At 32.5% G+C, this 25,678-nt stretch overlaps 1 protein-coding gene and 1 long non-coding RNA gene across 2 annotated transcripts; one reads left to right on the top strand and one right to left on the bottom strand.

Annotated features, from left to right (window-relative positions):
- Positions 1 to 9,146: 9,146 nt before the first annotated feature.
- Positions 9,147 to 16,245, bottom strand: LOC128291646 (uncharacterized). Its single transcript, XR_008281457.1, has 3 exons — positions 16,178 to 16,245; positions 16,027 to 16,095; positions 9,147 to 9,270 (listed from the first exon to the last, which is right to left on the bottom strand). It is a non-coding gene; the product is annotated as an uncharacterized LOC128291646 (long non-coding RNA).
- Positions 16,246 to 20,711: 4,466 nt separating this feature from the next.
- LOC108459818 (thaumatin-like protein 1b) lies at positions 20,712 to 21,719 on the top strand. The gene is made up of 2 exons (XM_017759219.2): positions 20,712 to 20,849; positions 20,948 to 21,719. The coding sequence occupies exons 1-2, from the start codon at positions 20,798 to 20,800 to the stop codon at positions 21,619 to 21,621; spliced, it is 726 nt and encodes a 241-aa protein (XP_017614708.1). The 5' UTR covers positions 20,712 to 20,797; the 3' UTR covers positions 21,622 to 21,719.
- Positions 21,720 to 25,678: the final 3,959 nt, after the last annotated feature.

A 25,678-nucleotide genomic window follows, 5' to 3' on the forward strand; every position in this document is an offset into this window, starting at 1 on the left:
TTTTCCCCAAGGAATTACTTGGATTACCACCTGTTCTGGAGGTAGAGTTTGGTATTGAACTAGTACCAGGGACTACACCTATTTCAATAGCTCCGTATTGTATGGCACCAAACGAATTAAAAGAATTGAAATCTCAGTTGCAAGAGTTGATAGATAGAGGTTTTGCTCGATCGAGTTTTTCTCCCTGGGGTGCACCAGTGCTGTTTGTGAAAAAGAAAGACGGAACCATGAGAACGTGCATTGATTATCGTCAGCTTAATAGGGTAACGATAAAGAATAAATATATGTTACCGTGAATCGACGATTTGTTTGATCAACTGGAAGGAGCCTCAGTATTTTCGAAGATAGACTTGAGATCGGGTTATTATCAGTTGCGAGTTACAGACTCTGACGTTCCTAAATCTGCTTTCAAAATGAGATACGAACATTATGAATTCTTAGTGATGCCGTTTGGGCTCACTAATGCCCCTGCTGTGTTCATGGATTTAATGAATCGGATTTTCAAACAGTATTTGGATCGGTTTGTAGTCGTGTTTATAGATGACATTTTGATCTTTTCATGCGATGAAACTGAACATGCTGAGCACTTGAAGTTAGTATTGTAGATTTTACGAGACAAGAAATTATATACGAAGTTCAGTAAATGTGAATTCTGGTTGAGAGAAGTCAACTTTTTGGGGCATATTGTATCCGCATCGGGCATCCGGGTTGATCCGAGTAAAATTTCAGCTATACTCGATTGGAAGCCTCTAAGAAATGTTTCAGAAGTTGAAGTTTTCTAGGACTTACCAGATACTACAGACGGTTTGTGAAAGGTTTCTCGATGATAGCAACACCAATGACAAAGTTGCTCCAGAAAGATATCAAATTTGAGTGGTCAGAAAAGTGCCAAAAAAGTTTTGATCAATTAAAAACTCTTTTGACCGAAGCTCCAGTGTTAGTTCAGCCAGAATCCAGTAAAGAATTTGTGATCTACAGTGATGCGTCTCTGAATGGTTTGGGCTGTGTATTAATGCAAAAGGGTAGATACGCTTCGAGACAGTTGAAGCCTCACGAGAAAAACTATTCGACTCATGATCTTGAGTTAGCTGCCATCATTTTCGCTTTAAAAATTTGGTGCCACTACTTGTTCGTGGAAAAATACCATGTGTATTCCGATCACAAAAGTCTCAAGTACTTGATGACTCAGAGAGATTTGAATTTAAGACAAAGACGTTGGCTAGAATTATTGAAAGATTACGAGCTTGTCATTAATTACCATCCGGGAAAGGCTACCGTGGTTGCTGATGCTCTAAGCCTTAAATCACTGTTTGTTTTGCAAGCAATGAATGTGCACTTGTCTGTGTCCGCTGATGATGTGTTAGTAGCGGAGTTAAAAGCAAAACCGTTATTGATGCAACAAATCCATAAAGCTCAAAAAGTTGATAATGAATTAGTTGCAAAACGAGCACTATGTGTTTCGATAGAGGATTCAGAATTTTTAATTGATAGTAATGATTGTTTGAGGTTCAGAAATCGATTATGTGTTTCGAGAAATTCAGAGCTTATTCCGATGATTTTGAGCGAGGCTCATAGCAGCCGAATGTCAGTTCACTTGGGTAGTACGAAACTGTACAACGATATGAAATGTCAGTATTGGTGGCATGGTATGAAATGAGACATTTCTGACTTTGTTTCGAAGTGTTTGATATGTCAACAAATGAAAGCGGAACATCAAGTGCCTTCGGGATTACTTCAGCCGATCATGATACCCGAGTAGAAGTGGGATTGATTCATGATGAACTTTGTATCTGGGTTGCCATTGTCTCCGAGCAAGAAAGATGCGATCTGGGTTATGATTGATAGATTGACAAAGTCGACACATTTTATTCCCGTACGTACAGATTATTCACTTGATAAGTTAGCCGAATTGTATGTTTCTCAGATTGTAAGGTTACACGGGGTACTTACTTCTATTGTGTTGGATAGAGATCCGAGATTCACATCGCGATTTTGGAACAAATTGCAAGAAGCATTGGGTACTAAGTTGCATTTTAGCACCGCTTTTCATCCCCAGACTGATGGTCAATCCGAGCGAATTATTTAGATACTCGAGGATATGTTGAGATGTTGCATCCTTGAGTTTAGTGCCTCGTGGGAACGATACTTGCCTTTGGTTGAATTCGCATATAATAATAGTTTTCAATCGAGCATCAAGATGGCACCTTACGAGGCTTTGTATGGTCGTAAATGTCGTACACCTTTGTTTTGGACCGAACTCAGTGAGAATAAGATTTACGAAGTTGATTTGATTAAAAAGGCCAAACAGAAAGTAAGAGTGATCCATGAAAGTCCGAAAGCAGCATCAGATTGTCAGAAATCGTATGCAGACTTGAAACGGAAAGATATAGAATATCAAGTCGGAGACAAAGTGTTTCTTAAAGTTTCACCGTGGAAAAAGGTACTCAGATTTGGCCGTAAAGGCAAATTGAGCCCGAGATTTATCGGACCATACGAAATTTCAGAAAGGATTGGGTCGGTTGCTTATAGACTACTTTTGCCACCTGAACTTGAAACAATTCACGATGTTTTTCATGTTTTGATGCTCCGTCGGTACAGATCCGATCCTTGTCATGTGATTAACCCATCAGAGATTGAAATTCAGTCTGATTTGAGTTATGAAGAGGAACCGGTTCATATTTTGGCTCGGGAAGTAAAAAAACTATGAAATAAGAAAATCTCATTAGTGAAAGTACTTTGGCTCAAACACGGGGTTGAAGAAGCGACTTCGGAGCCAGAGGATTCAATGAAAGAACGTTATTCTAACCTTTTCACTGGTAAGATTTTCGGGGACGAAAATTTCCTAAGGGGGGAAGAGTTGTGACAGCCCTAATTTGACCCTAGTCGGAAAGTGGTTTCGGGACCACAAAACTGGGTCACGAAAATAATTAGATGTTATATTCTATGCTTATTATATGTGAAAGTGCATGTGTGAAAAATTTCATGCTTTGATTTTGTCATTTGTATGTGAAATTATTAAATAGGACTTATATGAAATTTTTTGAAAATGTGATAGGTTAATTTGAAGTGGCCAAATAATTTATGGTGTAAAATAGGTGGATTTGCATGTCAAATTTTCAACTTTAATTTGTAGTGGCCGGCCATAATGATGATGAGAAGCAATATATGCATTATATATTAATATTATAACAGTTAATGGCTTAAATTATGAAATAAAAATTAATTAAAATAAGAAAAGATGATAAAAAGAAAAACAAAATGTTTTGGTTCATCTTCTTCCTTAGATTACCAAATCTTAAAGAAGAAAAGGGGAGATAGCCATTCGGTCACCTTTGAGTTGGATTAAGGTAAGTAATTCATGTTAGTTTTTGAGATTTTAGCATAATTTAAGCTAGTTACTAAGTCCCTTACTTAGCCCATGTCAAAATTTTGAATTGTGTGGTGATATGAGTAATCGGCTATGGAAGAATTTGAAGGGAATGGTTACTGTCTTCATGTTTTAGTGAGTAATTATGGATGAGTGAAGTTTGAGCTAGTTAAATGTTCATATAGGTGCATTAGATAAGAAGGTGAAATCGGCTTGTGTGTATGTGTAGTTGCCGAATGTGAATTTAGATAACATTGAGTACTGTTGCGTTTTAAAATGATGAAATGGAGATATAAACTTGATAGAATTTTGTTAAGAATGAATGAAAGAATATGTGTATTCGACTATGGATGTTTGGATAATAAATTAGTGTGGATGCCTTGATAAGTTATGCTTAAATTATAAGTTGAATTTTAAGCTTGTTAAATTTGCTCTTAATATTTTCGGATAAGTTACTTAGTTAAGCTTGTTAAATTTGCCCTTATTATTTCCGGATAAGTTACTTAGTTAAAGAAAATTTTAAAGTAATTAGTTAATTGATACTAGGTTAATGGTGTGTGTATAAATTAATATAAACTTTGTATATGTACTAAAGGTTGTAGATGAATTCGGCCTTGGGAGAAATTTTGGTATAAAATGCTTGAATGTTAACAAGTTATTGCTTTAATGGCCGAATGTGTCAATGGCTAATGCATGGACTAGTTGATCAATATATGTTAAAAGGGAAATGTAAATAAATACCTATTTGATGAGCTATATATATATTCGGCTATATGGTAAAGATATATATATGAAAATATGATAAGCCTTATGAGTTTTGTGTTTGTGTATATGAACTAAGTATACAATGAATATTCGGCTATAAGTTAGCTTGATGGGACGTTAATAAATTAAATTTTGTTTGAATTAGCTCAAGAGCATAGAGAACCAAGATTGGATAGGGGAAAAGAGAAAGTAGTTGAATAGCCGAACCGAGACTGTTCGAAAATATATTCGAGGTAAGTTTTAAGTAGTTAAATATATATAATACTCGATAATGACATGACAGATTATGAGAATTAAGTGTTACTTGTCATATATGTATATGGCCGAATGGCAATTGTAATGGAAGAAAAATGTGATGTGCTTTCATGATCAAATGATAGTGTTAGATGAATATGAGTAAGATGTTACGTGTAAACTATCAAATGTTGAATGTGAGTGATGAAATGAGATAAAAGTGAATAAAATGTAGGATGATATATTCGAATGATGCTTGTACCCAATTTGGTGTGATTGTGTTATATAAAACTTGCTGATTTGGATATCGCACAGTATTATTCGGGCCTTTGAGCCTAGCAGGCTATAATGCCGATGAGATACTATTCGGGCCTTTGAGCCTAGCAGGCTATAATGCCGGTGAGATACTATTCGAGCTTTCGAGCCTAGTAGGCTATAATGCCGATGAAATGATATCAGGCTTCGAGCCTAACAGGCGAAATGCCGGTGAATGAATTCAGGTTTTTTAACCTCGCAGGCTTAATGCCGGTGATTTGATAAAAGTCTAAAACTAAGATACCTCGTGTTAGAACGACAAATGAATACATTCAATACGTTAAGTTGGCAAGGTACGTATTATGTATTTATATGTGAGTATGATTTGAATTGAATCATAAGTGTATAACGTGATACATATGTAAATAAATGTTATATCTATATCTATGATCATGATACATTCGGTCAAGGTGTGAAAGTATGCGAAATTATTCGATTTATTTATGCCATATGAATTCAGATTAAGTGAAATTAGAATGCTAATTGTGCATTATGTGCTTATGTATATTCTGCCAAATGGTAATATATCTAGAAAATGACCTCTTGAGAAATTGAATAATTGATGTAAAATTGAGTTTATTTGTTGCATTGCTTAAAACTTACTAAGCTTATGAAAGCTTACTCCGTTTGTTACGTTTCTATGTTTTATAGATTGTTGATTCCAGTCACTTGCTCGGAAAGGGATCGTCAGCAACTCGTCACACTATCTATCATTTTGGTATTACTTGTTTTGAAGCTAGTATAGCATGTATAGAATAGACATAAGTGAATGGTATTTTTGAGATGTTGTTGTATATGGGCCATGCGAATATGCCATCTTTTGAATGTTTGTATAAAGTTTTTGAATGCATATAAAAGTTAATGTTCTTATATCAATGTGATTGTACAAATGTGATATTTTGGGTTGGTAACAGTTCATAACCCATTCCGGCGACGGATACGGGTTATAGGGGTGTTACACCTAGAGTGTTAATTAGAGAAAAGTCTCGGTTATTCAATCTAGGGATTAGACATTATTAGTCTTGAATAGGGATAATAACATAACTTAGGGATATCTACGGAACAATTTGAATGAATAAATCGTCCGATACAGAGCCAGAATAACAAGTAAAGTCTAGGTGGATTTTCCTTAGGTATTGTCTCAAGTCAATCGATTTTCCAAAAAGCAATTCCCCAATTCTTTTCTCTGTGCGTTCTCAGTTTAGATAATTAGTTAATTAAAACAGATATAGCCCCTTTTTATTCTTAGGCTAGATAATAAAAAGACAGTCATTACTAGTACTTTTAGTTCTTTTGGGTTTGACAATTCGGTCTTGCTAAAACTATACTACTATTCGATAGGTACACTTGCCTACATCGCGATAATAGTTAGTTCAAGAACGAGTAATTATAAATATTTAAAACCTATCACGAAACCTCGCGATCACGAAACCTCACATACTAGCTGAAAATGATCCAATACGAATTGACATCCCAATAGGGAAAATTGTTAGTGCAAGATAAAGTAATCCACGCTTGAAGCGTGGAAGGCTAATCGGTTCCAAAGAAAAAAATTCTCGTAAAAGGAAAGGAGCAATTATTCAAGATGGTAATATTGTGGAGGCAAGTGCCCAAGAAGAGGCTAAAGGTATAACTAACCAAAAAACCCCAAAAGAGGTTCAGGTACCTGAAAATGGTGATAACAAAGAAATCTCAATAAGTTATGTTACTTTAGGAAAAAGATGGAACCAAAAACATAGTTGTAGACAACAATTTTGCTTATAATGTTGCTATTGAAATAGCAAAAGAAAATAAGGGTTCTGAGTCTAAATCTATTGAGGAATGTAGAAATAAAAAAGACTGACCAAAATGGAAAGATGCAATTCAAGAAGAATTAAATTCACTTTCTAAACGTGAGGTTTTTGGATCTATAGTCCAAATACTTAAATATGTAAATCCAGTAGGATATAAATGGATATTTTTGCGAAAACGAAATGAGAAAAATGAAGTCTTAACATATAAAGCATGACTTGTAGAATAAGGATTTTCGCAAAGGCCCGACATTGATTATAAAGAGACATGCTCTCCTGTGGTGGATGCAATCATGTTCATATACCTTATTAGTTTGACAGTAAGTGAAAAACTTGACATGCATCTAATGGATGTTGTTACAGCCTATTTGTATGGTACACTTGATAGTGAAATTTATATGAAAATTCCAGAAGGATTTGAAATCCCTAAAGGGTATAGAGTTTCCAGGGAAAATTGCTCAATCAGATTAAAGAAAAGTTTATATGAATTAAAACAGTCTAGACATATGTGGTACAATCGTCTTAGTGAATATTTGTTAAAAGAAGATTATAAAAACAATCCAATCTGCCCATGTGTTTTTTAAAAAAAGGTATAGATCAAACTTCCTGATAATTGCTATTTATGTTAATGATCTAAATATTATTGGAACTCCTGAAGAACTTCAAAATGCAGTAAATCATTTAAAGAAAGAATTTGAGATGAAAGATCTTGGAAAAACAAAGTTTTATCGACCTGCAGATCAAGCATTTAAAAGATGAAATTCATGTCCATCAGTCAACTTTTACGAAAAGATCTTAAAGAAATTTTATATGGATAAGGCACATCCATTGAGTACCCCGATGGTTGTATGATCGTTAGATGTGAATAAAGATCAATTTCATCCTTGAGAGAATGATGAAGATTTTTTTGGTCCTGAAGTACCATATCTAAGTGCCATAAGAGCATTGATGTATTTTCCAGACAACACAATACCTGATATAGCTTTTTCTGTAAACTTGTTAGCAATATTTAGTTCTTCTCCAACACGTAGACATTGGAATGGAATTAAACATGTATTTAGATATCTTAGAGGGACCATTGATATGGGGTTATTTTATTCAAATGATTCAAAGTCCCTATTAGTTGGTTATGCTGATGCTAGATATTTATCAGATCCACATAAAGGTCGATCTCAAACGGGATATTTATTTACATGTGGAGGTACTGTCATATCATGGCATTCGACAAAGCAGACATTAGCTGCCGCCTCTTCAAATCATGTTGAAATAATTGCAATGCATGATGCAAGCCGAGAGTGTGTTTGACTAAGGTTATTAACCCAACATATCTAAAAGATATGTAATTGGCCTTTACAAGAAAAATATGCCAACTATCTTACACGAAGATAATACAGCATGTATAGCTCAATTAAAGGGTGGTTATATCAAAGGTGACAGAACGAAATATATTTCACCAAAATTATTCTTCACTCATGATCTTGAGAAGAAATTGACATAAAAGTTCAACAAATTCATTCTAGTGATAATTTAGCAGATCTTTTCACCAAAGCATTGCCAACTTCAACATTTGAAAGACTACGAAACAAGATTGGAATGCGTCGACTCTAAGATATAATGTGGTGTTGCCATTAGGGGGAGTCTAAAACACGTTGTACTCTTTTCCTTTAACTAAGGTTTTGTCCCACTGGGTTTTTCTAGTAAAGGTTTTTAACGAGACAACTTGTAACAGGAGATTGTGTACTCTTTTTCCTTCATTAGGTTTTTCTCCCATAGGGTTTTTCCCTAATAAAGGTTTTAATGAGGCACATTTTTATTTAAAAGACATCCAAGGGGGAGTGTTGTAAATACATTAAATGGATGTCTATAACCTTTAAACATTTATGAAAGTAATGAGTTAAAACCCCGTATTCACTACAGGAAAATAGACTTTTAGCGGCGTTTTTTTGGCCTTTAGCGGCGTTTTTAAGCGCCGCTAAAAGCACCGCAAAAAAAGTCGCTATATGTAATGCCGGTAAAATTAGCGGCGTTTTTTAAAAAAAATGCCGCTAAAGACTAGGACTTTTAGCGGCGCTTCTAAAAAAATCACCGCTAAAGACCAGGACTTTTAGCGGCGCTTTTAAAAAAAACGCCGCTAAAGACCAGGACTTTTAGCGGTGCTTTTAAAAAAACACCACTAATTTGCACAATTTTGCAATATGTATTTTTGCACCTATATCCAACCGTCCTGCAAGAAATTCAACCAAAAACAGCAAATATACCATGAAATCCAACCAAAACCCGTAAATTTAAATAATAAAAAATTATACGAAAAATATATTATATAAATTGTAAATGAATATTCAAAATATTCTTACAATAATGTTAAAAGTTACAAGAAAACAAATGTCTAAGATGGCGGATTTTGAAATTGATGGAACATAGTCATCATAGACTGAAGCTGTAGCTGGAGTTCATTGTATTTTCATTCGCTCGCCTCGCCATTCTGCGCCTCCGCCTCTCGGCTGCCGCCTCCGCTCTAAGTTGAGAAATTTGCTCATCTGTGCTAGCTTGTATTTGAACTATCTGATCTTTTAGCCTCTGAACTTCAGCTTGACTTTGACTCCTAGAAGGCATGTATTGATGCGAGGTGGATCCAAAATATTGGGTCGGGTTAACACCAGATCGTTGAAATCTAACCCGACCATACCTTTTTGGACCCAAAACTTCATTAATAATTCTATTATCTATATCCTCAAAATTAACAGAACTATCAGTCGAAGCAGTCACTTCATACTCTGCCTTCTTATCTTTTAGTTTCTCCTAATAAATCAGTTAGAGAGTTAGAAACGAAATATACAATAAAAAGGAATACAACATAACATTATTTAAATTAAACTAATAAAAACGACGAATTAAAACATTATAATTAAATATTATAAATATTTATAATGAATCAAATTTTATTAAGTAAATATACCATAATTTCGTAGTCTCGGATGTCATCGAGTTCCATCTTTTTCTCATGCGTAATGTCAAAAAGCTGAAGGCGTCCAACTTTTTGACCAGACGAGGCTTCCTACAATATAGTAGTAAATATTATTTAATTGTAAAAAGTCATTAATACTTGATAGAATTAATAAATCCATAGTACCGCGGCTTGAGCTACACAAGCAAAACTTCTCGACCCTGCCGTGTGCGTAAATTTTTGTTTTTGCCTGCTGCTTGTTCCAACTCGCTCACGGTCCTACATAATAAAATTATTATTACGTATATAGTAAATACTATAAACCGAAAAATTTATAAGAGTTTGCAAGTACATAATACCTCTCCTTTCTTCGAATTCCAAAATCGAACCGCATCTTCCCATTGGTACCTCAGCATTCCCGGTGGGACATTTTGCAATTTTTGTTCGAGGCTTATGGGTTTTTTAAAATATTCTTTTTTCAAAATGCTTTTATGGTCTCTCCATTTTTTACCCAATGCCTTCTTGATATATGCATCAAAGACCTCTAAAGCAAACCTCTCCTAAAAAACACAAGTTTAGGAAGTAAATATGAATGAAACTTAAACCAACGTATTATAAATTACATTAACGTTTTGTTACCTTAATATTAGAGAGAGCTTGATTTTTATTGCTATCGGCATGTTATGCCATGATTCGTAGTTGATGGGCAACATATTGGCATTTCGTGCTATAATGCCCAAATAGCCTGCTAAAAGTCGAGCTTCTTGTCCAACAGGCTGACCATGGCTGTTTCTAGTTACTTTGACACGCTCGACAGAATTTAAGTTATATAAATCTATTAGGAGCGTACGTCCTCGACCTCTGCGCGTCCACCATTTTCAGCTGAAAAATAATATATTATTACTATATTGAAATTTAAAAAAGAATCAGTAATAAAATTTAATACAATTTGTAAAATAAACTTAACATTACTTTGAAATTCCACAGACTCGTCAAGTGTCTCCGGCACGCTTAAAGATCCAACAACTGTTTGCTGTTCAGTACTTACTTCTTCCGAATTTGTAGTATTCTGTACAATACTAAGATCTCTTAATCTTCTTCTAGGCATTTTTCTTGCAACACATAAAATAGTTAAAATTTTAGTAAGAAATAACAACAATAGTAAATATAAAATAGTTAAATTATATAACATGACCAATGTTAAAATTATAACATTACATATAAATAAAAAATCATAAAATCTTACTACATCATAAATCGTAAATATCTTCATCCACATCTTGACGAACCCATTGAAATTGTGTACTAGTACTAGGGATATTTTCATTTAAGTTTTGTTCTGGAAAAGGAAAAGTTTCTGATCTTTCAACGATGTCATCTCTACTTCCATTCCCCATGTCAAATAAGTCTCTAGGGGTGTTTCGGAGTACAACGTACCAACCCTCATCAATTGGATCTTTCGAGTAAAAAACTTGTTTAACTTGAGAAGAAAATACATACGGCTCGTCTATCAAATGTTCTCCAGTGTGAATTAATCGAGAGAAATTCACCATTGTAAAACCAAATTGATCATTTTAATTCTGCGGCGAGATTAGCATCACCCAATTACATCGAAATAAGATGACTTTCCATTTTCCATAGTAATCCAACTCAATAATGTCGGTTAGAAGTCCGTAATACTCCACATTTCCCTCGACAGGATTACTGTCCCTAGCACTAGCGTAACTTGTAATTAAAGAGTTAACAACTACTCCACAATTTTTAGTTCTCCTCAATCTCTCGCGATATTTGGTATGAAATCTGAATCCATTCATGATGAAGCCACTATATCTTTTTACTACTCGATTCAGACCTTGGGAAAGCCATTTAACTTCGTCATTAAGGACATTCCCACTCCAAACCTATTAAATCAAAAGTAAATTGAGTAATTGTAAATGTTATGAGAAAACATTATTATTTGTCAATAAAATGTTGAGTTGCATACCATTTGGCTTAACCATTCATGAAAAGATTCTGTGAAAAATCTATTAATCTCGCGATATTGTAATCTTCGTGAGCGTGAATGAGATCTTAAGACTTGTTTGTACTCACTATGTTAAAAACATGTTTAATTCGTTAAAAAATAAACAAATCAGAAAAAGATGAATATTTATCATATTCTAGACCTTACTTGCGTAATTGTTCAAGTGCATCGTGGTGGAAAAGAACATATCTATGTGCTTGTATCCAAGATCGGTCATCTAATTCTGCAATTTCAACTTTCCCGATTGGTTCTCCATAACTTTGAAATAAATAAGTTTAGGCCAAGCTAGGATCATTGAGTCCGGCATTTCTACTTGGTCTATTCAATCTTGTTTCAACATCTTCTAAATATCTAGAACAGAATGTCATACACTCCTCTGCCAAGTAGCCTTCAGCAATTGATCCTTCCGGATAACGCTTGTTACGGCAATAAGACTTCAATTTGCTTAGGAACCTAAACACCATATACAACATTATCAAAACTGGTAACTATAGGTATAAAGGTGAATGCCTTTGAAATAAATTAGCACCTTTCAATTGGATACATCCAACGATAGAAAACCGGCCAACCAATTATTGCTTCACGAGGGAGATGAATGACAAGGTGCACCATAATTGTGAAGAAGGAAGGTGGAAAGATCTCCAAATTGCATAATGTCAAAGTGGCTCGATCTTGTACTTTTTCAAGTTCTTCAACATTCAAAACTTTTCCACAAATTGCTTTCATTATATTGGACAGTTCAATTATACAAGACGTTACCTTCTTTGATATATAGCACCGTAAAGCAACTGGAAGTAGATCTTGCATCAAGATGTGATAGTCATGTGATTTTAATGAATATAGTCTTCGATCTTTAAGACTTACACATCGAGATATATTTGATGCATACGCATCTGGAACCTTTATATCCTTCAACACCGTGCAGAACATTTCTTTCTCTTCCTTTGACATTGCAAAAATTGTAGACGGCAACCAATATTTTCCATTAGGACGTACTTGGGGATGAAGATCACGCCTAATTCCCATGTGAACTAAATCAAGTCAACTCTGAAGATTATCTTTTGATCTACCATCGATCTTCAAAATTGTCTGGATGATGTTCTCGCAGACATTCTTCTCAATATGCATCACATCAAGATTGTGGCGTAATATGTGATGCTCCCAATAAGGCAACTCAAAAAAAATACTTCTTTTCTTTCACAAGTCCGCCTCATTAGGGTCATCCTCCTCGTCAGATTCATCATCAGATTCATCCCTCGATCGTCTATTTGTTTGCCTGTTAGATGGTTGATTCAGCTTCCCATAACTGAAATCAATATCTTTTAACATGAATAAGATTTCAGATCCAATGGTCTACTCAGGAGCTTTATTCAACTCTTCAGTACTGTCAAATAAAGCCCTCTGAAATCTATAGCTATGATTTTCATCTAACCACCGACGATGCCCCATATAGCAGAACTTCTTCCCATTATATAACCACTATGAACACGTTTGAGCAGCACAACAAGGGCAAGCATAACGTCCTCTCGTACTCCAACCAGATAAATTCGCATATGCCGGGAAATCATTAATTGTCCACAACAAAGCAGCACGTAGGTAAAAGTTCTCCTTTCTCAATACATCATACGTCTCAACACCCGCCCATAATTGTTTTAACTCTTCAATAAGTGGCTGCAGATATATGTCAATATCATTTCCGGGGCCTTTCTTTCCGGGGATAATCATAGATAATATCAAAGAAGATTGCTTCATGCAGAGCCATGGAGGCAAATTATAAGGAACAAGGACCACAGGCCAAGTACTGTACGAGGTGCTCATGATTTTAAAAGGATTAAATCCGTCAGATGCTAAACCGAGCCTTACACTCCGAGGATCACTTACAAAGCTTGGAAATTTATTGTCAAATGATTTCCATGCTAAAGAATCTGCAGGATGCCTTAATAATCCATCATCCGTTTGTTGATCATGATGCCACGTCATAAACTCTACTGTCTTTGACGACATGAATAGTCTTTGAAGCCTTGGGATTAGCGGGAAATATCGCAAAATCTTGTTTGGCTTCCTTATTGACTGTGGCCCACATTCATCCTTATTAACATCTTCTGCATCTCTATTCATCCAACGAGATTTACCACAAACATGACAAGACTGTTGATTTCTCCGATCACCCCAATACAACATGCAATCATTTGGGCAACTATGAATTTTGTTGTACCCAAGGCCCAAATCTTTTATCACTTTCTTCATGTCTTTACATGATTGAGGGATTTTTGCAAACGGGAACATTTCTCTCAAAAGCTCTAATAGCATTGTCAAAGTGTTTCTGGTCCACCCTCCCAAACATTTTAAGTGGAAAAGGCGAATACAGAATGACATTTTCGAAAATTTTGATCCCTCATAAAGTTCTTCATTCATTTCACCAAGTAACGTGTAGAACTTCACCGCTTCTTCATTCGGTTGTTCATCTGGTACACTTCTTCTCGTTTCTATGAAAGTATTCCCACCGATATTATAATCATCGGATGCAACATAGTTTGGTGGAAATGATTGGAAACCTTCACTCCGCATATTAAATGCATCCCGCATCATACCTTTCATGTCATCTTCTCAACATACTGACGGTAACCACTATAAGGATATCTCGGATTAATCGTCGAAGAGGCTCCACTAGGTGTACACTCTCCATGGAAAATCCATTTTTTATACCCCCGAATGAAGCCATCAACAATTAGATGTTCATAGACAACTTCACGATAATGCCAATAGATATTGCCACACTTCTTACACGGGCAAAGAATCATATTCTCTTGGCTTGTATTGTGAAATTCAAAATCTAAAAAAGATTGCACTCCATTTTGATACTCGTTGCTTGCCCTTGAGAAATTCATCCAAGTCCTATCCATTTCGTAGTTGTTGAAGTCTAAAGTCGGCAATAAGTTGCACGGGTAAGTTGTTTATTATGTAAGTCTTGATATGATATATTTTTATGTTTTATGTAGGTTATGTAGATTATGTAAGTTATGAAATTTGAACTTTAAACTATACGCTTTTAAGGAAATTATTAGATTAAACTACATGTATTAGTTAAGTTATGTAAGTTGTTATGTACGTTATGTGAGTTATGTAAATTATGTAAGTTATGTGAGTTATGTAAGTTGTTATGTAAATTATGTAAGTTATGTGAGTTATGTAAGTTGTTATGTAAATTATGTAAGTTATATGAGTTATTTAAGTTATGTAATTTATTTAAGTAATGATCAATATTAATACTATTTTGATAAAAATTAGTTATAACTTTTAAAGACATTTAAAAATATTAAATATTAAAATCAAACATTATTAATATAAAAAATAGTAATTTGAATATAATAATATCAAAAAGAATCGTAGTTTAATTTTTATAAGTAAATTTGAAATAAATTAAGGTTATATAAATATTCAATAGTAAATGAGATCAATAGAACTTTTTCAAGTCTTTTGAATTTTTAGGATTCATCATACGTGGCGTTGTTACACCTAGGAGGATCCATTATATCTTGCACTCGATATAAGGCAACCTGTCAGTTTCCACCTATATACTTTGAATCTTTAAAATATTTAAAATAAGGTTGGAGAGAAGGTCACTATTGTTGTAATTATAACGGACAAGCAAGCTACATATATGGTAATAAAATTAATTCATACTTATTCATACTTAAGTTGAATCAAATAATAATTAACTTGAACCAAATATAAAACTTATTCATACTTATTCATACTTCAAATAATAATTAATACTATTTTGATAAAAATTAGTTATAACTTTTAAAGACATTTAAAAATATTAAATATTAAAATCAAACATTATTAATATAACAAAATAGTAATTTGAATATAATAATATCAAAAAAAATTGTAGTTTAATTTTATATAAATATTCAATAGCGATAGAACTTTTTCAAGTATTTTGAATTTTTAAGATTCATCATACGTGCCATTGTTACACCTAGGGAGGATCCATTATATCTTGTAGCTCGATATAAGGCAACCCGTCAGGTTTCCAGCCTATATACTTTGAATCTTTAAAATATTTAAAATAAGGCTGAGAGAAGGTCAGCTAATGTTGTAATTTTAATGGACAAGCAAGCTACATGGTAATAAAATTAACTCATACTTATTCATACTTAAGTTGAATCAAATAATAATTAAGTTGAACCAAATATAAAAACTTATTCATACTTATTCAATTCAATTAAAAAGAAAATATATCAAATTAAAACTTATTATAGTGTAACTAATTTAAAAATACTTTCAAAAGCCAAAAATTTAAAAATAATTTGGAAACAAAATAGTTCTACTCCAAACAGAACCAGCAATTAAATCTTTACAAGATCGCAACCCCAAAATATTAAATTTTCCAAAATCATCATGATAAAACTATTATTGATTAGAATTTTGAAATAAAACATACCTTAATAATTTCAACAACCTGGTCTACTCCACTCTCACCAGCAAACAGAGGCTGGAGTCAAAAAAGTAATATTTGTTAAGTAATTTAAAGTGAAAATGCATAGAAATAAGGAAAAAAATTTAGCAACGAAACCTGTACCTAGAACAGATGTCAATGGCTGTGGTGTATTTAGTTGCACCAAATATTAATTCAGGTGCTCGATAGTACCTAGAACAGATGTAAGATTATAAGAGTAGCACCAAATATATTTCAGTTTAAGCAAATATAAAAACTTTATCTATATCAGTACCAAATATTAATTCGAAGATTAAATGGCAGCTTCAGTTGAACCAATAGTTGCGAGAGGAGCAGAAGCAAGAATGAAATACATACAACATTAATTCACTAATACAGACACATGTAAGATTATAAGAGTAGCACCAAATATATTTCAGTTTAAGCAAATATAAAACTTTATCTATATCAGTACCAAATTTAATTCAAGATTAAATGGCGCTTGATTGAAACAATAGTTGCAGGAGGAGCAGAAGCAAGAATCAAATACATACAACATTAATTCACTAGTATGCAGACACATGGAACTATATCCTAAAAGTCAAAACACAAGGAATTAAAGTATATGTACCATATTTAGTATAAAATATAATTTTACTTCATATATATTACTTCATATAATTATTATAGTAATAATTAAATTTATTAACAATCGTCGTAGTACAAAAATAGGGAAGAAAAAATTAGGTTTCGGTATCATGAAGTTTAGTACATTAGTTAATATTGTAAAATAGAACAGTTTCTAAATAAATCTTGACAGAATAACCCAAACAAGAAGGAATTATATAACCAACCTGCAGTGTACAAGAAGTAACAGATAGGCATTTGATACTTGATAAGGATGCTAACAAACTGATACAAAAATTATCAATCTGAATGGTTGATCATTTTTCCAATTGCTCCCTGGAATGCATTGATTTATCAAATTAGATTCAATACAGAGAACATAAATGTAAAAGTAATTAAGTAAAAAACTTACTTGCGTCTTAGAAACAGATACAGAAGAATGACCTTGAAAAAGTTTAAAAATTAAATGTCAGCAAAATCCAACTGATTTGTACCAAAATAGATCATCTTCAAACTACAACCATCTAAATTGAAAATTGATATAAGGCATAATGTGACTAATCCAGTCAATATTCAAGATCAAGTGATGGAGAATTGAAAGACAATGACATTTCCTTAGTAAAACTTCATGTCAGTTTTGCGATATAATTCAGTCAAAATAAACTTCTCAGCCCAAAAATATGCAGCAGTTGTTGCAAATGTTTTTACATTACATATATTTATAATTCAGTCAAAATAAACTTCATGTCAGTTTTCCTAGATATAGAAAAAGGGATAGAAATGACATCCATATTTTGACACAAGTAAAAGTTTACAAGCTGCAGTGTTTGCAAAAGCTAATCATGAAAATATTGGTCAATAGATTGTTGCAGCACATCAAAATCTTGTTGTAAAAGATTGTTGATATTAGCAAGAAGTAAACCTTGGCCTCTAGCCTTAACATGTAATGTGATAAGAGAAGTTTCCAACCTAAGTTAAGTGTTAAAAAAATCATATAAAAGGAAAAAGAAAATGGGGGAAGCAAATGTTTTAGTCGTTCACATCTGAGCCTAAGAATCGAAAGAAGTTTATAAGAAGAAACTCATTAACAGACATTACAAACAATAGGCTAAAAACAAACAGATCTGATAATATGGATCAAACCATCTAGCCAATGGAACTGATTGGCCAAGAAATTTTCATTAGACGTTTTTAACTTTATGAACTTTGAACAATGGATGAGGACCAGCATTTGCAACTCCATGACACCATGATATTTTACCATTAAAATGGGGTTTAAAATTTTAATCAATATCTTGTGAAGTGCATTGATTCAATTATGTTAACCATTGTATCAAATATCTACTACATGAATGAACTAATCCACCCAGTACTAACAAATTCAAGAACAAAACAAACATTTTCAAGCCCAGTCAAATACAAGAAGAAAAGATCACTTGGATCTCATCATATGAAACGGGATCAAATAATCAAAGAGTGAGTTTCAGTTAAAATTCGTTTTCTTTTCGTAAATGAACGAGAAAAACAAAAACCCAAAAAATCTTACTAACAAACAATCCCACATTTCTTAAGAAAAAAGAATAAGCAAGAAATGGAATTAATTGGGGAATTTCAACAAACAGAAGGAGAGCAAAATAAAACAAGGAGAGAAAGGAAGATTAAAACAAGAAAAGCAGAAAGACCCAAAAAGTAGGAAGACGTTAAAACATACCTTGTAAAATTTGGGTGTCATTGGGAATCCATGGAAAAAGCTAAATCCAAGAAAGAAAAGCACATTGGTAAGAAAGAAAAACCCTAAGACAGAAAAAGGGAGAGGGAGAGGGAGAGGGAGAGGGGAGAAAGTCAACATGTTCGTTTGCTTCTTCTCTGTCGCTGGATGCAATGCGATGTTGGGAAACTAGGGTAAAAAATTTGGGGGAGAATAAGTTGGGGGAAATTTTGGGGAAATCGGGGAAATTGACTTTGGCAGAGAGTAAAGCAATTTCGGGCCACACAGAAACGACGACGTTTTAGTTAAAAAAAATTTAGAGTTTGCAGCGCTTTCAGAAAATGCCATTAATAAAAATAACAAAAAACGACGACGTTTCAATTGATATAACGTTGTGGCATTTTTGAAAAACGCCGGTATTTCATGCTATTTGTGGCGTTTTTGCTGAAAGCGCCAGTAATAACAAAGTATAAAACGACAGCGTTTTGTTCCATGGATATTTGTGGCGTTTTTCAATAAAATGCTGGTAAATTTTAATATCATTGTCTTTATATTTTTATAATATTTTTAATTAATTAAAATACTTAATATTATTAACACTAATTAATCAAAACTCTAAACCTTAAACCATTAAACTATATCCCTATAACCTTAAACCCTAAAGTATATCCCCTAAACCCTAAACTATATCCCCTAACCATAAACCACAAAACAATAACCCCTAAGCCTTAACCACAAAATGTATGAATTAATCATAACCCTAAACTATATCCTTTGATCCTTAAACCACAAAATAATAACACTAATTAATCAAAACTGTAAACCTTAAACCATTAAACTATATCCCTATAACCTTAAACCCTAAAATATATCCCATAAACCTTAAACTATATCCCTATAACCTTAAACTCTAAACCCTAAACTATATCCCCTAACCATAAACCATAAAATAATAACCCCTAAGCCTTAACCACAAAATGTATGGATTAATCATAACCTTAAACTATATCTCTTAATCCTTAAACCACAAAATTATAACACTAATTAATCAATACTCTAAACCTTAAACCATTAAACTATATCCCCTACTAAAGTACCTTAAACTATATCCCCTAAACCTTAAACCACAAAATAAAAACCCCTAAGCATTAACCCCTAAACCATTAACCCATAACCCATAAACCCTTAACCACTAGCCCATAACCCTTAAACCCCAACCCTTAAACCATAAGCCGTAAACATAATCCCTAAACCCATAAACCCTAAACCTTTAAATAGTAAATCTTAAACCTTTAACCCTAAACCATAAAATGGGCAAATAATGTACTGTTTTAGTTTTTTTTAATTGAGTTTTAAGCGGTTTAATTTTAATATATATTATTTGGGTCTAGTCGAGATTAATATAATCGTAAAATTTGCCCTTCTAATATAATTACCAAAATACTTTTATATCTAATATTAGTTTAAAATAGATGATGATAAAATTCATATTATTATTTTCTCTAGCATAATGTTATAATTATAAAATGATTAATGATTTCGTTAAAAATATAATAAAATTTTAAAAATATTTTTGTATTTTGATTAAAATATAAAAATTTCAAATACATCATAACGTACTTATAAGTTATTTGTTCTATTTTGATAAAAAATATATATTAAAATTTTAAAATTTTGACATAATTGCGGCGTTTATAACCCAAAACGCCACTAAAGCTTAAATCATAAAACATAGACCTAGTTAAAACTCAAGCTATTGCGGCGTTTTCCACAAAGCGCCGCTATGCCACTGAAGTAAAACGACGTAGTTCTGCTTAATCTTTTAGCGGCGCTTTCTTAAAAACGCCGCTAATGCTCAGATCTTTAGCGGCGCTTTCCTAAAAACGCCGCTAATGCTCAGATCTTTAGCGGCGCTTTCTTAAAAACGCCGTTAATGCTCGATCTTTAGCGGCGCTTTGTTAAAAACGCCGCTAATGCTCAATCTATTCGATTTTTAGTGGCGTTTTCAATTCAAACGCCGCTAAAAACGCCGTTAAAAACCTATTTTGCAGTAGTGATTCATTATTAAAGATGCTTAATGTATGTGTTAAAGAAGCTGTTAAATAAGCTTCATTCATTTATGTTACATTGAATGTCAATGGCTTATATATAGCTTTTTTATAAATGAAAAGAGGAGACAAGAAAATTCTTTACTTACCTTAAGTGTTCTTTTATTTAATTATTTTATAACACTCTCACCTTTTTACTTATTATTCTTTTAGTATACTTTTAATCAACTTTCATTCATTAATAAGGAAATCGAACTATTCTATAACATGAAAAAGAAAAATAATTTAGTAGTTAATATTTATTGTGTATTGAGGGCTTTAACTCAAAATAGAATACAACATTATACAATACTGATCTAGACTTCTAAATTAAACATAATTTGCTTCCAATAAACTTTTGTGGTTGTTGAAAATGTAAGAATTTAGACCTAACATAGGCCTATATAAAGCACCATTTGTTCTCCAATGGAATCATCACAAAAGAGACTAAAGGCAAAAATAATAAGAAAAAAAAAACCAAAAACAGTTAGTGATGGAAGTTCAAGTTATCTTTGCATTTTCCCTGACCATTTTCTTCTTCCATTGTAAATAGCTTCATTTGAATTCAACTAGCATCCAATTTTGATATCTATATTTGTAAATTCTTGCCCGATGAAGTTTTATTTTATTTTATTTGTTGCAGGGGCTCATTCAGCTACATTTACATTCACAAACAACTGCCCTTACACAGTTTGGCCAGGAACTCTAACAGGACAAGGTCCTCAATTATCCTCAACCGGTTTTGAGTTAGCCTCGAAAACTTCATCAACTTTAAATGTTCCAGCCCCATGGTCTGGTCGTATTTGGGGTCGAATCCAATGCGCAGACACCAGCGGGAAGTTCCAATGCGCTACAGGTGACTGTGGATCTGGTCAGATTACATGCAATGGTGCCGGCGCAATCCCACCAGCGTCGCTGATAGAAGTCGCCCTGGCAGCAAGCGCCGGACAAGATTTTTATGATGTTAGCCTCGTTGATGGCTTTAACTTGCCTCTTTCAGTCATCCCACAAGGCGGATTAGCCGGTTGTGGTGCCACGGGTTGCCCAGCCAACGTGAATTCAGCTTGTCCTCCGGAATTGCAAGTTAAAGGATCGGATGGAGGTGTTATCGCCTGCAAGAGCGCATGTTTGGCTTTTAATCAACCCCAATATTGTTGCACCGGCGCTTATAGTCAACCATCTACGTGCCATTCAACACAATATTCGAAGATCTTTAAGAGCCAATGCCCTCAAGCTTATAGTTACGCTTTTGATGATAAGAGTAGTACATTTACGTGCAGTGGCGGAGCTAATTATCTCATAACTTTCTGCCCTTGAAGAGAATTTTCTTAAAAAACTATATTCCAAAAGTTGAATATTCAAGTTAATGTATTGAATCAATAATACTAATAAAATATTTATGTTGTTAATTGCTATTTTATTTTCTTAATACTTATTAACTAAGAATGCTTAATCCAAAAAAAAAAACTAAAAATGTTAAAGAAATTATTATTATTAATGGTTAAGATTTTTAGATATTTAATCATTTTTGTGGTGTCCACATGTAGGGGTGAGCATTCGATTGAATAGAATCGAATCAAGTGAAAAATTTTCAATTAATCGAGTTGACAAATCATATTTTATCATCCTAATTTGATTTGAAATTTTCTTGAATCGAGTCAAGTGAGATGGAATTCGAATCGAATCGAATCGAATATATTTGTTCTAGTTAAATTTTAAAAAATAACTTTGGCTCCTTATAACCACTGTCACCCACCGTAATAAAATTTACCCACCGTAATCAAATTTTTTATTAACTTTCATCACCTCATAATTTATTTATTAATCTTTTATATATTGGTTAACTTCTTTGATTGCTTAGTTGTTTCAATTATCTTGATTCTTGTCACTATGTATTTTGGAATTAAAAATATATTAAATGTAAAATGTGATTTTTAATAAAAGTTATTTTAAATATAAAATATGAAATTGATATCAATATAAAATTTTAACACGAATATTTGATGGCATCATTAATAATTTAATTTTAATATAAATATTCAATATGACTAAACAATTCAATAATATAAATAATATAAAATGTGAAATTTAATTTAATAATATAAATAGTAGATATAAATAAATTTATTACTATTTATATTTAGGGATTTTTGGATAATTTTGATTTTTATTTGGGAGTAAAGGGTGAGAAGTAAAAGTTTAGGAGGAAAATAAAAAATTTGAAGAGTAAAAGTTTGAGGGAAAGTAAATAGGGGGAGTAAAATTTTGGAGGAAAAATATTAAAAAAATTTGGGGGGGGGGGGGGGATGGGTTTGGGGTAGATGGGAGGTGGGATGGGAAGGGAAGGGAGTAAAAGTTTTAGGAGGAAGTGAGAGGGAGTAAAAATTTGGGGGGAAAATAAAAAATTTTAAGGGTTTTTGGGAGTAAAATTTTGAGGAAAAGTAAATAGGAGAGTAAAATTTTGGTAGGAAATGGATTTTGGGTAGATGAGGGGTTGGGATGGGAGGAGAGTAAAAGTTTTGGGGGGAAAGTGGGAAGGAGTAGAAGTTTTGGGGGAAAAGTAAAAAGGTTTGGGAGTTTGGGGTAAAAATATAAAATATTATAGTTTAATATTCGAATTATTTGAATTATTCGAGTTATTCAAATTCAAAAGTTCAACTCAATTCGAACTCGAAATTTGAAAAAACATTTTGAGTTGACTCGAATAACTTGATTCGTTTAATTCGAAATTTGAATTTTTTTCGATTTTTTTTAGTCAAATCGAGTTTTGCTCAACCTTATCCACGTGGACACAATTAATGTATACTAGATTACCTTTTACCTACTATGGATGGCAAAAGAATCATTTTTACAACTTATAATTAAGTTATTAGAGTAAAACATAATTTTTTTAAAATAATTGTTTTTTAAATACGGAAAAATTAAAAATAATTATATTTTGAAGAAATAAAGTAGGTTTTTTTAGTGAGTGGTTTTTTTTCACTAAAAATAGTTATTTTATATCTAGTTAAAAACTTTAATAATCCATCAATTATATTCACATAGTTTTTTTTTAGTGGGTGGTTTTTTCACTAAAAAGTAGTTATTTTATATCTAGTTAAAAACTTTAATAATCTATCAATTATATTCACAAACACATTAAAATCATTCATGGCAAGTCCCTGAATTTTTAACCATTTAACGAATTGACCCTCAAGATTAAGTTAATACAAATTCAAAAACATAAAAATAATTAAAAATGAATAAGAATTTCATACCATGCATTCAAAATAAGGTTTGGCCAAAACCTTTGCCTCTCCAAAGAATGGTGATTCGATTTTGAAAAGCAAAATTGGGGAGATATTGATTTTTGCCTTTTGTTTTGTATAACATTTTAATTTAATTATCAAATTACAAAGTTAACCTTTTAAAACCATTAAAATTACACCAAAAACCAACCAATATCATCCACTAACCATAAATATGGTATAATTATCATCCAAGTCCATTGATTTACCTTTCAAAGCTATTTGACCCTTTTAACTAATGAAAATGAACTTTTGTAACTTTTACAATTTAGTTCTTTTCGCTTAGTTAACTATTTAAATGTTAAAATTTATTAACCAAATTTTAATATGAAATTAGTAACACTTCGTAAATATTTTATTAAATATTTACGACTCGGTTTATAAAAATGAGGTCCCAATACCTCATTTTTAAATACACTTGACTTTAATGATTTTCCACTTGAACCTAATTTTTCATTTAAATAGAATAAATTACCAAACCAAAATTCATTATAATACTATATTTGACTCATAAATATTGAATAATAATATTTATGGACACTTTCGTCGGGTTTGTGGTATCGAAACTACTATTTTCGATAACACTAAAAAATGAGTTGTTACAACTCTCACCCCTTAAGAAAATTTCGTCCTCAGAATTTCTCATCTAATAAGAATTCCAATTACTCGATCCCAATTAACTGCTTGTCACTCCATCTGTCTGGCATAGCAAGGTTCTACATCCCATCTGTGAAAAGATTGAATGATATCATTTTAATACAAGACTAATGGTTGTTATAAAGAACGAATTCAAGCCATGGTAAACATTTCCCCAATTGTCCTTGACCTGGATGATATATCTCTGTATTATGTTTTCTAGAACCTGATTTTCTCATTTTGATTGTCTGCATGTGTGTGCCATGACTCATGGAATTCACTTTGGAATCTAAAGATAAAACTAAGATACACACAACTCAATTAGCTTTTCAAGTGGATAACCCATATTGACTAGAACAAAATGAGTCGATTTCATCAATCTGATAGTAACAACTTATTTCAAGTCTTCCTTTCTCATTGTCAAAAGTAATTCAGATTCAAAATCTAATGTGACTCACTCTTATTCCCATTCAAAAATCATAACAAACTATAATAATGTAAATAGAATTTGATAATCAACTTTAACCTATTGACATACCAGACGTCTCGATATAAACTCTGAAATCTCACATTTTATTCCTGAGCACGAGTAACTTTGTCTCAAGTTATTTCACATGATGTTACTGCTCGATTTAACTTAATTAAACACTACTAAGACCCTTATATAAAATGTATTATACCATCTCTGAGCTATTTTGCTCCTATATTCAATTTCAGGAATATAGACTACTACCACAATCTACACTGAAATTGGTGATTTGATCATTTTGAATTAGCTCCCATTTAACTAACAAATTCAAGTCTTTTATTGGTATTCCAAAAATTCTCTGATGAATAACGATTAACTTTCCAGTCTATAATGGTTGAGCTAACATAATTTGAGATTATCGGAGTAATGAAAACTGCTATGCATGCTAAACTTGGTCTTTCACTGTTTACACTTTTATCACTATTTATCCCCTTTTGAAAGATAGAAGTTGAATACATAAAAAGACTATTCCAATTATTAACATTCGAGCATTGAACTATACTTTAATTACTATATTCGATGATATTAATAGAATGACCTGGTTTAACACTTCGACTGAGATCTTTAGTCAGAATGTCTTGTTTCAACTCTAGGTTAAGATAATTCAAAAAATACAGTCTATTTCAAAATTAAATATATCGTCAATATAGAATATTAATGAATCCGTCAAAATATGACTAAAATGAATTCAATTCATCGGATCTTCAAATGCTGAAGAGGCATTAGTTAATACAAAACGCATAACTAGAAACTCTTAGTGCTCTACATCTATAACTAACAAATGATATTAATCACCTTTGTAATCTACATTCTAAAACACTGTAAGACTTTTCAATTGATTGAATAGGTCTTCAATACGAATTAATGGACGTTTGTCCCCTATCACGATTTTATTTAGCCACAAGTAATCTATATACAACTC

Source organism: Gossypium arboreum, chromosome 4 (genome assembly GCF_025698485.1).
Source record: "Gossypium arboreum isolate Shixiya-1 chromosome 4, ASM2569848v2, whole genome shotgun sequence".
NCBI lineage: Eukaryota > Viridiplantae > Streptophyta > Magnoliopsida > Malvales > Malvaceae > Gossypium > Gossypium arboreum.

Coding starts and splice junctions, on each gene's coding strand:
- LOC108459818 (XM_017759219.2), top strand. CDS start 20,798: ATGGAAGTTCAAGTTATCTTTGCATTTTCCCTGACCATTTTCTTCTTC. Junction 20,850..20,947: donor GACCATTTTCTTCTTCCATT/GTAAATAGCTTC, acceptor TATTTGTTGCAG/GGGCTCATTCAGCTACATTT.